The sequence below is a fragment of the Petromyzon marinus genome, chromosome 42 (genome assembly GCF_048934315.1).
Source record: "Petromyzon marinus isolate PM22_M1 ecotype Great Lakes invasive population chromosome 42, UKy_Petmar_22M1.pri1.0, whole genome shotgun sequence".
Classification (NCBI taxonomy): Eukaryota; Metazoa; Chordata; class Hyperoartia; order Petromyzontiformes; family Petromyzontidae; genus Petromyzon; species Petromyzon marinus.
In genome coordinates this window covers 8,829,413-8,844,046 of record NC_133708.1, presented here as the reverse complement: position 1 = coordinate 8,844,046, position 14,634 = coordinate 8,829,413, and the positions used below count along the sequence as shown (strand labels likewise).

At 48.5% G+C, this 14,634-nt stretch overlaps 1 protein-coding gene across 9 annotated transcripts in view; it reads left to right on the top strand.

Annotated features, from left to right (window-relative positions):
* DOCK3 (dedicator of cytokinesis 3) overlaps positions 1–14,634 on the top strand; it is a 237,977-nt gene that overhangs the window by 172,323 nt on the left and 51,020 nt on the right. For 8 of the 9 annotated variants that reach the window (XM_032969867.2, XM_032969866.2, XM_032969868.2 and 5 more), the window contains 9 exons: positions 2,415–2,577; positions 7,549–7,655; positions 8,625–8,814; positions 9,289–9,386; positions 9,565–9,648; positions 9,991–10,091; positions 10,504–10,585; positions 12,804–12,974; positions 13,678–13,870. In XM_032969867.2, the coding sequence (XP_032825758.2) occupies positions 2,415–2,577; positions 7,549–7,655; positions 8,625–8,814; positions 9,289–9,386; positions 9,565–9,648; positions 9,991–10,091; positions 10,504–10,585; positions 12,804–12,974; positions 13,678–13,870 (1,189 nt within the window). The remainder of the gene's footprint in view (positions 1–2,414; positions 2,578–7,548; positions 7,656–8,624; positions 8,815–9,288; positions 9,387–9,564; positions 9,649–9,990; positions 10,092–10,503; positions 10,586–12,803; positions 12,975–13,677; positions 13,871–14,634) is intronic. The other variant, XM_032969863.2, reaches the window with a different exon arrangement.

The following is a 14,634-nucleotide window of genomic DNA, read 5'->3' as shown; positions in this document are numbered from 1 at the left end:
TTGCATCACGTGCTATGGAACCGCTTCTTAAAATAGTTTTAGGTAAAAACAAAAAGAAACAGGAAAGAGTACATTGCCACAAGTGCTCGCTCACGCCAACGCTGGTGGAAGGGCCTCCACTCGAGGGAGCTTGGGTGAACCCCTCCAGCGGGTATTTGGCCTACTCTTCCATGCTGTCTAGACGTCTCGGAAGAGGTGTACCAACACTTTATCCCACTGCACGTGATCTGCCGGTCGACTGACTGTCGTGTTTTAATGCATGCTGCTGGGTGGATGGTGGCCTATCTTCCACAGAGTAAGCTACTTCGTTGAGCTATAATTTGTGGCCAGGTCGCTTCTCAAAAAGAGCTATACAACTAAGTGGGCCTTACCTGGTACAATAAAAAAAGCTTAGTTTCACATTTTTTAGAGTAAAACGAGTCCAGTGTGCTGACCATATAAATAGTTGTATTATATATAAACAAAATTTGTGCCTGATCATTTATGGCACGTGACTCTTAAACGTAATAAGGAGGAATACGGCCTTTCACGCTGTGGCAGTCACAGGGCTTGTTTCACCATACTTCACCACACTGGTCAGCGCAGATTGAGCCAGTTGAGACGCCACTTGCCACCGATGTTCCTCGTGGCTGTGAACCAAACTGCGGCCCACCAGTTTCAAGAGCGCTGTGCACCCACCGCTGCATCACCACTCTCCAGCTCTCTCAGTGTATTCTCATAACTATACACTGAAGCTAATTGAACAATTATGGTATTTGGTACCTCCCATTAGCATGGTTGGCTATGTATGGTGCGAAAGAAGTTCAACATACATTTTACTCTTAAATGTATTATGCTGCTCTGACTAGCAAATTTTATATTCCAAGGAATATGTATTTGCTATGTATATATAGAATATGTAATTTGCTAGCAATATGAGGAAGCAACTGCTTGTTATTTTCTTACAAACATATTCCTTGGAATGCACATGTGCCATATTCCTTTGTAGCTACAGTATCGTCTCAACGTCACACTATATTTTTAAGTTAACTTGTAATACCTATTAATGGTTTAGGACCGTAGAGCTCTTACAGGAAACACCACCACATCTATTGCAAAACTCATCCCGGTGGGATTTTGGTGTGGATTAAATTTGCCATGAATGTGCTAGGAATTACGTTGGTTTTCTGTAGCTGTGTTTCACAATATCACAGCACGTTTTCTGCAGAGCGTGGCTACATGAAGTTTATTTTTAAAGATGGCAGTCTAGACAAACAACCATCCTGCTTCGTTGTGTGTGTGTGTGTGTACACACAGTTTAGTTCCGACTGTCGATTACTTAGTGTGGAGCCGGAGTGCAGCGGTTAGCGTGCTGCGCTACGAACCCAGGGCAGACCCGAGATCAATTCCTGCTCACGGCCAACACCAGTGACGATTATCTGATCCAGACCTGGGCCTCCTCTAGGTCTACTCGGCCGTAAAAGAGTACCTGGTGCAATGTGTGAACATCAGCACACGTGACGTAAAATTGGATGAGGTGTCAGATTCGTTTTCAAAACTGTTTTAGGACTCCAAGAACAAATGCACCAGTGGCACATTTTCTTTTGATACATTCTCTCCGATCTTAAACAAATGATAAATAATTGTTGGTCGTTTTGTCATGTTACGGAATTCTTCATGCGTATTGTTAAGGTACATTTTCGTTCATCAGTCTGCTGGCTTTTCAAACTGAAATGTTCCAGAAGCATTTGTTCAAGCAAAATAAATGTCTGGATTGGTTTTGACTTTTTATTACTGGATTCTAAGATGCTTTTGGCGAGAGCACTCCAACGTGGGTTTAATAACTGAAGTAATTTTTTGAAATAATTTAATTATTAAGTTTCCGCAGCCGCTTGTAATCCAAGTGTGGTTCAATTCACTTCCTGATGTTGCACGCAGTATTCATACGTGTGGTGAAAGCTTTAGAAAAACTAAACTACACTGAAACTATTTTTATTTTACCAGGTAAGGCCCACTGAGCTATTTAGCTCTTTTTCAGAAGCGACCTGGCTATCACAATGATCGATCAACAAAGTGGCTTATCAAGCGGAAATCTCTAGCAGCCAAATACTCGAAATGCACGTTGATTCTAAATGTGGAGGGAAAAATTGGAGATCCCGGTGAAAAATCCACGAGACCACGGAGAGAGAGACAAGCAAACTCCAAATATACAGCAGCAGGCGTCAGGGTTGGGATCAAACCCACAACCTCCTGTATACCGGGCGAGGTAGTCAACATCCCGCCAGCTTGATACCCAAGGAAATAAACGCTCAGCCACGCGTCGCAGCGCGGAAAGAAAACAAAAACGCCCCCGCGTTCTTCACCAAATCGAATCGTCCAGAGCCGTGCAGGGTGACCGCGTGCATCTCTGTGTTTGTGTGCTGCGCGTGACACAGGACTGCGTCAGCCTGGGCGCCGGCGAGCCGTACATGCGAGACTTCCACTCCTTCGTGCTCTACCACAACAACAGCCCCCGCTGGGGGGAGATCCTAAAGCTCGCCATCCCCGTCGACAAGTTCCGCGGCTCTCACCTGCGCTTCGAGTTTCGACACTGCTCAAGTGAGTGGCCACCCCCACCCCCACGACTTTCCCACTCCGCTTGGTCGCACTTCACGCTTCACGTCGCGGGACAGTAATTTCCGTGCACGGGCGGTGGCGTGGTAGCGCCCCTGCCGCCCAGGATGCGGTGATTGGCGAGATGTTAACTCCCTCGCCTGGTATGCAGGGGACGGTGGGTTTGATCCCGACCCTGTATCTCTCTTTCTCTCCCTGTGGTTGCGTGGATTTCCCCTCCACGTTTAGAATTAACGTCATGCGTTTTAGAGTATTTGGCTGCTATAAATGGCCACGTGATAAGCCACTTCGTCAGGTCAATTCTGAAAAAGAGCTACATAGCTCTGTGGGCCTTACCTGGTAAAATGAAATTTTAAAAAAATTGTTTACGAGTTAGTTTAGTTTGTTGCAGAGATCTGCAGTTCGAGGCTCTGTTACATGATGCAATATAATATTACATCTTTGCAACTACGGACGACTATATAAGTACGGAAACCCACTTTGTGAGTGCCAACTTTGTAGTCAACGTTTCCGTCATCGGCGCAATCGCCATTTACGTCACCGCGATGGAGGATGGAAGACGCGGACGCAAAAATATCGCGATTTTTGTTGTTGTTCAAATTTATGGTGGGCGTTTCTCTCGGGCGTTTATTAAAAAAAATAATGTTTGACGGCGTCCGGACGTCCACATCACCCACAGTGGCTGGGGCCCCTGCTGCTCAGTGCTCTGACGCGGAATTAGCCTCGCAAACCTCCGAGTCATCTCTCTGCTGGTGATTAACGTGAGACTTCACCACTCCAGGACACACTGCGGGCTCTCATCTCTCGAGCAGCATCGCCGTTGCGACTCTTTACCGTGCCCCGCTCATTGGCAGATGGGCCGCATTTATCAGCAAGCGCATCTTGCCTGTGTAGTCCAAAAACGTTTGAATAATCAACATTGGTTCCCGGGGATGTCTTGGAAGTCCTGATTTTCTCTCGATTTGTGTGTGGAAGCTGTTGATTTGACTGCTGCTGCTGCTATTGTCAAGTGCACAATATGAACAAGCAGTCGTTCCTGAGGAAGCCTGTGGGTCTGGCAGCATACAATTATGGTACTATATATTGCCTTACGAATTATGTTAAACATTACACTGTTATACTATTTATTATTATACAAAATGCTATAAACTATACTATTGACCGTCGTGTGAAAGGTACTAAGAGGCAGTGCCAGCGAATGGACTGCGGTCTGAAAGTCACCGTAAAATACAATCAATCAAGAACCGAAATGGTTTATAACGTCTTTCCAATGGTTACTAAGCCGGAATCCATCTTCTTGGTTGAAATTGTCTCTGTGTTTGTATATGTGGATAGCCTCATGAACGAATCTCTCATGGTAGCCAGAGGGCTTGCAGAGAACCTCCGTCTTGGATAAGTCAATGTCATGTGAGCCCACTGAATTATAACAGTGATCTGCCATGGCTGAGGTGTTCGTCCTACCGTGTTTCAAGTCTGCTTTATGTTCACGGATGCGGTCCGAGATATGTCGTTTGGTTTTTCCAATGTAGCTGTTACCACAGAGGCAACTTATTTTGTGACGCCCGGGTACTGTATGTCTGGAATCGGACCTGGATCTTGTGTTTATTCAGGATTTTGGAGATCTTTTTTGTGACCCCCGTAATGTAGGGTAAGGTGATGGTTTTGATGGCTCCTCAAGAGGATCCTTCTTCATGGTTGGAGTGATGGCTTTGCGGATTGTGTAGTCGGAGTAACCATTAGCCTTGAGAGCTTGGTGATAGCTTGAAAGATAGATTCAGCGTATGATTGTCTGACATTTCAAAGGCCCTGTAAGCATTTTGGCCAATTAACAACTGGGACCTCATGAGACCTCTCTTGCCAGTATCAAAATATACGACTTTTTTTTCCCTTTCTGGCAATAAAACAGTTGTGTTAAGATATCAAACACCAAACAAAAACCTTTCGCAAGAAATCCTGTCTGCATTATCCACGCATATTTGTGGTGAACATGCAAACAAAAAAAACACGCTTTGATAGTATATGAAGCATTGTCTTTGAAACTGATTGGTCCACACCAGAGACAGCTTTCCTTAGAGCCTATACCCTAACAGTGGCCTAATGCTGTTAGAGACCAGAGCATGTTTTTTTGTTTGCATGTTCACCACAAGTATCGTGTTTGGTTAATGCAGACATGATTGCTTGCAAAAGGTTTCTGTTTGGTGTTTTAGCGACTTAACACAAACTGTTGCATTGCCAGAAAGGGTAAAACCTATTTTTACAACTGGGACCTCCTTAAGGGCTTTAGTGGAAGGGGATAAACCGAGGTGCCATGCGCATTCCCGTCGCCGCGGCCCCGCGGGGCTGCGTTTCACCTCCTTGCCGCCACTCCACAGTCGGCGGATTGGCGGCCGCCGTTCGGCACGGGAACCGAAACTTCGTGCCGGAGATGTTTTCCCGTGTCACTCGCGCAGCAGTCAGCTGGTCTGCTTCCCAGGGAGCAGGGCTGTGTTGTTCACTCGTTTTCAGGAGGGAGGCGTGGGGGTGGGGGGGGCGCTGTCGTCGATGATACATCATCAGTGTCACGAAGATGATGATGGTAGTGGGGGGTGTTGTCACTCTTTGTGCGTTGTCGGAGGGCCGCACGTCAGGGGCCTCCAGTGGCCTGCAGGGCCTTGCGATGAAGAGCGCTGGAGTAGGGGTTCACCATCATGCCCCCTGCCCACACCCTGCTCCCACCCCTGGCCGCTGGGTTAATAGCATTATACATGGGTAGTGTGTGTGTGTCTGTGTGTGTGGGGAGCGGTAGTGTAGCGGTTAGCGCTACGCTGCACTACGAACCCCGGAGACCCGAGTTCGATTCCCGCTCATGGCCAACAGCAGTGACGATTTTTTTAACCGGTCCTGGGCCTCCCCTAGGTCGACTCAGCATCAAATGAGTACCTGGTGCGGTATGTAGGAAACATCGCCACTGGGGAGACAAATGCGGTCGGGCGTGGTGTTGGCCACCCACCCCCTCGTGTGCCGTGCCGGCCTTCATAGGTGCTCGCTAACAGCACCTGCTCCAAAAGTCAATTAAGGCTATAGGGGGGAACTTTGTCTTGTATTTAACGTATGCGTGTATGGATATAGTGGGGAGCGGTAGCGTAGTTATATATTTGTCTGTCTGTCTGTCCACTGACGCTTATTCTTCATCACAGGTAGACTTCGACAAAATATAATGTGATTGATGTAAATCCTTGGCCACTAATTCCTTTGCCCCGTGGTTATTATGTATGGCCGTTCGTCAGTTTGTAGATAATGCTGTTATAGACACAGCTGTTTTCATGAAAATTCAAAAAAGCTCGGAAACCGATCGTTACAAACTTGACTGCACAGTTCACCAATTCCACCATGCTGCTCACCAACACTCTTTACTAAACTCACCACGTAGCTCACCTACACTAGAATGAAGTCCACCATGCAGCTCACCCACACCATTACTAAACTCAACAAACAGCTCACCAATACGACTACCAAACTCACCACGCAGCTCACCAATACTAATAAACTCACCACGCAGCTGACAAAAACCGGTCCCGCTTACCACGCACAGCAAACTCAACCCATTCCTCAACAACACCGTGGCCTTGAGAAGTACTTAATAGGAGGCGTTTTGGGGCGCGTACATTATCCGCGCAGCCTCACCGCCTGCAAAAATTAACCCTCCACGTCTTCTTGGTATCGGTGCTTCCCCTGCCCCGTCCCCCCGTGCACATCGCAGCGTACGCACCGTAATCGTCATCGCCTGCCCGCTCGGTCTGCCGGTATTAACCATCGCCTCTGCCACCCCATGGCGCACACCGCGTGGGCAAAAACCCCAGTGGCGAATTTGGGAGAAGCAAGCGAAGCGGCGGGGCTTTGTGTCGCGGATTTGCGTCCCGGATTGTGTCTCCGATTTGTGTCGCGGCTTTGTGTCGCGGATTTGTGCCGTGGCTTTGTGTCCCAGATTTGTGTCGCGGCTTTGTGTCCCAGATTTGTGTCGCGAATTTGTGTCCCGGATTGTGTCTCGGATTTGTGTCACGGCTTTGTGTCCCAGATTTGTGTCGCGAATTTGTGTCGCGGCTTTGTGTCCCGGATTTGTGTCGCGGTTTTGTGACTTGGCCAGAGACCCGCATGGTTTAAATCAGCCACTGCGCGAGTGAGCGACACGCTCGCTCCTCGCCATTGTCGCGTTTGTGTGGGGGGAGGGGTGGGGGAGACATGGCCGACAAAGGGGTTAACGTGAATGATCGTCGCAGGTGTGACTCGGACACACCGCACGGTACGACGCTACGCGAACGCTTTCGGAAGAAATATTTTCTCCTTCTGCTACAGTCGGGGCAATCTTGGCGTTTGTGATGTATGCGCCTTCCTCGTCGCTGTAATGTACGCAATTTAAATTTCTGCATGGATAAATTTTGTCCGTTCTGCCACGGAGGAGAATTCCATCTTGAGTTTCAAAACTTAAGTCTTGGTTGACCGCGTGGCCCAGAGGTCATCTCCAATCCGCTCAGTTAACCTGGGCTTTCAAGTCTAGCGACCATATGGTCTCGGCCCAGTCACCAATGACTGATCAGCAATGCGTTATATTCAATTCGTTTTTTTTTATCTTGATTTAAGCAGAATTTCAGCTTGTAAAATACAGTTTGACTGCCATGCGACGTGAATATGCATCAGGGTGAGTGGGAAAGCACAGCGCCCTTGTGTGTGGAAAGGAGGTCAATTGAAGGCATCTCAGAAGCAGTTCTCTGATACCGCGTTCTGTGGACCGTTTCTTAATGCCGTGTGGTCCTCCGCTCTGCGAGAGATCCGAACGGGCACCTCGATCGTGCTCACAAAGCGGCTCCGACGGCGCACTGCTAATGAAGTTGGCAGGGAAGGGATTTTTTGTTTCTTTAAGTTCCCAATGATTAAGTAACTTGAAACGCGATTGCCAATCCGCCATGTCTCGTTTTGCAGCAAAGGAGAAGGGAGAGAAGAAGCTCTTTGGCTTTGCCTTCACCCCCCTCATGAGAGAAGACGGCACGACGTTGTCCGACGAAACGCACGAGCTCTACGTGTACAAGGTGATCCCCGACAGCTCGGTCCACAAAAAAAACACAATCGCTTATAATCCAACAAATCAATACAAATCATCGCTACCATTTCACAGGTTCGCAGCACTCGCGCTACAAAAGTGAACTTCTTCCGAGTGTTTGTGCATTCACAAGCCTGTGCATTACCCGTCGTCGTTGCTCGTGTTAACGCCGGGGGTGAAAGCGCACTCGCGCTGCGCATCGGAAGGCGGCACGCGTCCGGACGATCGTTGCGCCAGCCGAGCTTTTCCTGGATCGTGCGCGGCATGAGCTTCGAGCGAGTGGCGCCGGTAGAAATCGGTAGCGGCGTTTTCCTTTCTGGCGCTCGTTGCAGAGGTTCTGCGGTTCCAAGCCCGGCGGGTCACGCTGGTCTAATGCCGCCGGTGGCACTCGCCGTAAATGCGCGCCGTCTGCGGAGACAGATGTAAGCATGGCACGGGGGTGACCCTTACGTTTAATAAGGAGGAGGAAGGCCTTTCCACACGGTGTCAGTCGTAGAGCTTGTCTGACCATACTTCACCACACCGGTCAGTGCCGAAAGGGAGTAGGCCATAGATTGGCGGGGCGGAAACCGAAACATAGGAACATCGCTCCTACTTGGCAGACCAGATGTCCATTTAGGTGGCGGTGCTGCGTGTACCTTGTTGCCTCACAGGGACGCCTCCTCGCTGAGTGGTCCCGTTGGCTAGACAACATCAGGGCATTGGATTGGTCGAGCTTCGATGCGATGCACAGCGCTTTTGATTTGCTGAGCAGTTTAATGGCCCCAAACGGTCATCCTTCGCTAAATTAGCATTTATAGAATTTAGAATTTCTAAATTATAAAAAAAAATGTATGGGGAGGGTGGGAGGTGGGAATCAAACACTATATCCACGCCCGGCCGCCTTTGTCTCCCCAGTGTTGATGTTTACACACGGTGGCTTGCTCACATCGTGCGTGCCGCCGCGTCGTCTCGTCAGTGTGAGGAGAGTGCAGGCTTCAGCAACCCGGCCTACTACCTGAGCCTGCCGTGCTGCAAGGACGACTCGGGGGCGTCCGGGGCAACTGTGGGTCCCTCGGTGTCCACCACGAGCCTCGTGTACCCGCGCAGTCACAAGGAGTCGCTGTGGATCAGCACCCTGCTGTGCTCCACCAAGCTCACCCAGAACGGTGAGGCCACAGATAATGAGGGAGCAGCGAGCCGTGGACGGAATGTTGGGGCGATTTTTATTCATCATCATCATCATCACCGTCATCCTTATCTTCGTCTTCTTTTCCTTAACATTGACATCGTTTCATAAAAAAAAACGATATCACGGCAACCCTCCCCAACGCTCTACCGCCCCTCGCCACGCACAAACATACGCAGAGTAATTCACCGCCTCGTAAGTTGCCGCGAATTTGCAATGGCCGGTGGGTTTTTGTTTCGCCCGTTATGAAGAATCCTCGGCCGTTTACTCTGAGGTACACACTTCTGCGGCAGAGTTTCGGTCAGTGCTTTTTGGTAATCCCCGTCGACTGCTCACAAGTGAAGATGTTCGGGGGGGGGGGGGGGAAAGGTGTGCGAGCGGCCGGCTACTGAGCGCTCGATTTCAAGTGCCATCGGGCGTTTTAATATCGTTCTTTTTTCCTTCTTCTTTTTAGAAGACCTTCTCGCGCTCCTTAAATGGAAAGTTCACACCGACACTGTGCAAGACATCCTGGGCAGGCTGAGACAAGTGAAAGGAGAGGAAATCGTGAAGGTAGGCGGCAGCAGTGGTCAATTTGCCCGTATGATTTTCCGTTCTGAATCGCAGAGGTATGAAGTGTAAACAACAACCAACGCCGGCTATTTATTTTTTTAACTCGTCCGTGCAAACAATCGTTTGTACATTCCTACTTGAATTGGAGTGCCAATTAATTTCAAACTTGTCTTTGCAGTTTTTACAAGACATCTTGGACACTCTGTTCGCCATATTAGATGACAGCACCGAGAAGTACGGCCCTTTGGTTTTTCAGTCGCTGGTAAGTGACAGTTTCTGATTTCCCACAAAGTATATTCACCATGCGCTTGATTGCAGCGTTGTGGATTGTAACACCCGATCGCCACGTTGCCGAATCGCAAGCCGCAAAGGGCTTGACTGCGCCATTTATTCGAATTTTTTTAAGCAGAGCTATATCAGGCAAACTCATGTTACACCTTTTAATTGTCTCTTTGTTTTGCCAAACGTTGGCTGCTAGAGCTTTCATCGAAATCAGCAATAGCATGGGTTTGTTTTTGTCTGCGGCTGCAAACCAAATGTACGTTCGTGGAATGTGATTGCGTGCCTGCGTGTGTGTGTGTGTGTGATTATAATTCCAACCCAGGTCTTCGTCGTCAATTTGCTGCGAGACACAAAGTTTCTGCACTTCAGGCCTGTCATGGAAACTTACATCCAGAAGCATTTCGCAGGAGCGCTTGCCTACAAGTAGGAGTTCGCTGCACTTTCATCGCTGGCACGGTCGCCAACAGAGACTCGCATGAGCCACGAAATAGCCCCGCGTGATCCTCACAGTCGGCATCATTCTCACCGTCTGTGCAATGTCACTGATCCAGGTCATGTTTACCCGCATAAGAGTCGCGGCTCCTTTCCAACGACCACAAAGAGAGTTACATGCTATGTAGAAGGCCCATTAGCCCAAACATCGGCCCACTATACATTCTTTCAAGGTAGTAAGTCACGAATGTGTTGAGTTTTTTTTTCTTGTAACGAAAAGTTGATGGTGTGTCTTACCTCTCCCGTGCAGATTTTAATCCGGATGATACAGAATTAATGGCCGGCCACTTGGTGACTCGTGTAACCATAACGAGATGTGATTCATGCTGTGCACCGCACACAGGGAGCTGCTGCGCTGTATGAAGTGGTACCTGGATCGATCGCTGGACAGCATTCGACACGAGCATATTCAAGACGCCCTGAGGGTTAGTGGATGCTGTTTGGCGGGGTGTGGTACAGGTTGTGTGAAAATGAAACACCGACTGGGAACACTGTCCGTATTTACAAATCGGTGTTTTTTAGGAATAAGTGCAAAGGACCAAGTTACTGCATTTTTTAAATCTCTTTTTTTTATTTGGATATTTATAAAACAAATTATACATGTCATATATATAGCTTTTAATAATACCGTACTCTCTGGATTGAAACACTCTAGAAAGTAAGATGCACCCAAAACATTTTTCTAAATGTGTATTTTACATAGCAGTCAACCCATACGGTTTACCCCGTATTCTTGTAGAGGGAAATTTAATTTTCAGATCCATACGGCATACAGCCGTTTCAATACGGGAAAAAAAAACATTTATATTTGTGTTTCTCCCTTGTGATGGGACTTTGTAGGATGAACGTTGAGATTTATAAGGGTGACCAATAAGGTCTGAATTCGTATGTAATATGATAGGCACTTCTTGATTTAAAGCTTTCGTGACTGCAGTAATTGATATTCTTAGCTCTTTCGGTAAAGTCACGTTGTTTATTGTTTTATATATTTTATTATTTTATTGTTTCCCTTCAACGTGACTTTACCGAAAGAGCTAAGAATATGATAGGCACTGATAAGGGGTTGACAGGTATGATCTTAAAATCGGGAGAATACAGTACTATGGAGAAGATGATTACGGATGAGTTGAATTAAAATGTGGAGAAGATGTCTTCTGGAAGATTGTTCTGAATGGCCGATGTATCTTCTGTCCCCATGGAGTGGTTATGTATTGTTACGGAGAACCGTCTTCTGAAAAAATGATTCTGAAGACTTAGATTAACACGCGTCTCCTGGAAGACGATGTTTTATCCAGATTTTAAGAGGCACCCCTAACTCTGCTTTGAAATAAAATGGGGGGAAAAATAACATCATATAAATCCAGAAAATATGGTAATATTGCTTCAGTGTATTCAGGAGATCACCACTGAGGATAAAGACTTTTCCAGATGGGACTTGCATTACCATATTTAATCTATTTCGTTTTAATTAGTGTTTTGCATTTAGATTTTTTTCCCCCGCATTTAATTTTTCTGCGTGGAATTATTCACAACTAACGTGTACGTAGATTATCGTGAGTGCATCAGTGCCTGTTTGTACATTATAATGATGATCTGGAAGGAATATAAAATGACATCTGTCACACAATATATATTCGAGCCTGTTCTTACAATTAGAAAAATCTGAAAAGCAAACTGTTAAGTTGGACACTCAAAAAGTTCAGCGCAGAGGATGATTGTTTTTTCTTCTCACGCCAGGTTGGCCTAAAGTTACGAATGATTTCTTCATCACAATAAACACAAATGTACCGGCCCTCATCATCAATGAACCAAGTAAAGCCAAGAGAAAGCTCACAAGTAAAATTTGACCCCTGCTCACAAGTAACTTGCATTTAGTGTTCTTATTATTGTTTGGACACCAGCCCCCAGGTTATTGTCCTTCCCATTCTTACCGATGGGGACGGCAGGGCACGGGGGGGGTGTGACTCTAAAACGTAATATCACGGAAATATTTTGATTGTCCACTGCCCAATCTCGCTTCCTCTTGTTACCCGGAGCCTGGGCCTCTCCATGAATGCTGCACCGCCTGCACCCTCGGCAGCCGCTCTGCCGATGATGGCGCGGTGCGGTGAGGTTGTGTCCCCCCCCCCTCCCAACCGTTGACCGGAAGCAGCATGGCTACGTGTCTCGCCGTGCGCCGATTTCACTGTCCTCCTTCATAGGCGGCACGACCGCACGAACAGGAGCAGGTGACTTTGCCCAAAGGTGTCTCCGAATCAGAACCTTAATTTAGACTGTGTGGCATCCGATGAGCTATGAAGCTCTTGTTCACAGACGTCCAGTCATCCTCGTGCCACCCCCTCCATCGCCACCCCCCGACCGCCAAAAATTTGGCTTCTCCTTTTGGCAGGGGGCCCCCCGCTTTGGGCCACCCTGTACACTTCGGGTGGGGGGCCCGGGGCAGCCGCCCCCAACGCCCTTTGCTCAGGCAACTGGGGGACTTCCTTCTGTGGGCCTTTGGGCCTCTCTTGTTGCTGCGGACACATTCAGCGACACCGCCATTAAGTGACCCTCCGTGTGACAAAAAAAAACACGCCGCGCTGATCCCCTCTATCTGGTGCTGCCCTGCACCGACCCCCTCCCCCACCCCCCTGACTGGCTCAGGCCATGGAGTACCTCTTCAAGTTTGTGGTGCAGTCGCGCAGCCTGTACGCGCGTGCCACCGGCGGCTTGGAGGAGGAGGAGTTCCGCGCAGCCATCCGAGAGCTCTTCCACTCCATCAAGCTCATCCTGTGCCAGGACGGCAGGGACAACGAGGGGCTCGTCTACACGCAGGTGTCAGCTCGCCACCTTGATCTACGCCCGCGAGCAAAAACTACAAACATTCCCCCCTCTCCCCGTGTAACCTGCACGGGCTGTCCGGAGCAGGTGCTGTTAACGAGCAGCACCTATGAATGTCAACATGGCACACGAGGGCATGGTGTGGCTAGCACCACGCTCGGCCATCTTTGTTCAAATAAATTAAATAACCCTGTATGATTTGTTAACATAAATGCCACAACTCGATACGTTGCGACTTTTGCCGACCTTTCCTATACTTTTCACTCCTATCGTTTTTTATATTGTTTGTTCTAACTTTTTGACCCGTCCCTGCTGATTCTTATTCTGATCCTGATTTGGGCCACCCTGTACATAACTGGGAGTCAAAAAAAAAACGGGTTGGTCGACAAAGCTGTAAGCATTGAGCCCCGCCACCCACCCATCCAATCAAGCCGACCTACCCACCATAATCCATCCACTCAAACCCACTCACCCACCAAAACCCACCCACCCAAACCCACCCAAACCCACCCAACAACCCAAACCCACCCATCCACCCAAAAACAACCAACCACCCAAACCCACCCAAAAACAACCCACCCACCCAAAAACAACCCACCCACCTAAACCCACTCACCTACCAAAAAACAACCCACCCACCCAAACCCACCCACCACCACCGTCACCGCGCCTCTAATTATATCCGCTGACCCTGCAGGTGACACTCCTTACGTCGCTGCCGGCCATCTACGAGGAGCTGCTGCGCATGTTCAAGTCGCGCGAGGTGGCCGACCTGGTGCGCGACGCGCTAGGCAGCCTGCCCACGGTGCAGCACGCCGCGCCGGGCCTCGACACAGTGCGGCTGCAGTGCGTGGGGCGCACCGTGGAGAGCAAGCTCTTCCTCAACCCGGGTACGACGACGACAGACCCTGAACCCTGTTCCCTGAAGTGCCCTGAAGTCCTCTCATGTCGCGATACGGTAACGCAACCCCCGGTTTACGTCAGTGGGGATGCATTCCTGAAAGGTGCGGTGAGTGTCCAAAATTACGTAAATCGCACCTCCGATTAGCACGGTTGGCTACGTACGGTGGGAAAGAAGTTTCACGTACAGTGAGGGAAAAAAGTATTTGATCCCCTGCTGATTTTGTACGTTTGCCCACTGACAAAGAAATGATCAGTCTATAATTTTAATGGTAGGTTTATTTGAACAGTGAGAGACAGAATAACAACAACAAAATCCATAAAAACGCATGTCAAAAATGTTATAAATTGATTTGCATTTTAATGAGGGAAATAAGTATTTGACCCCTCTGCAAAACATGACTTAGTACTTGGTGGCAAAGCCCTTGTTGGCAATCACAGACGTCAGACGTTTCTTGTAGTTGGCCACCAGGTTTGCACACATCTCAGGAGGGATTTTGTCCCACTCCTCTTTGCAGATCTTCTCCAAGTCATTAAGGTTTCGAGGCTGACGTTTGGCAACTCGAACCTTCAGCTCCCTCTACAGATTTTCTATGAGATTAAGGTCTGGAGACTGGCTAGGCCACTCCAATACCTTAATGTGCTTCTTCTTGAGCCACTCCTTTGTTGCTTTGGCCGTGTATTTTTGGTCATTGTCATGCTGGAATACCCATCCATGACCCATTTTCAATGCCCTGGCTGAGGGAAGGAAGTT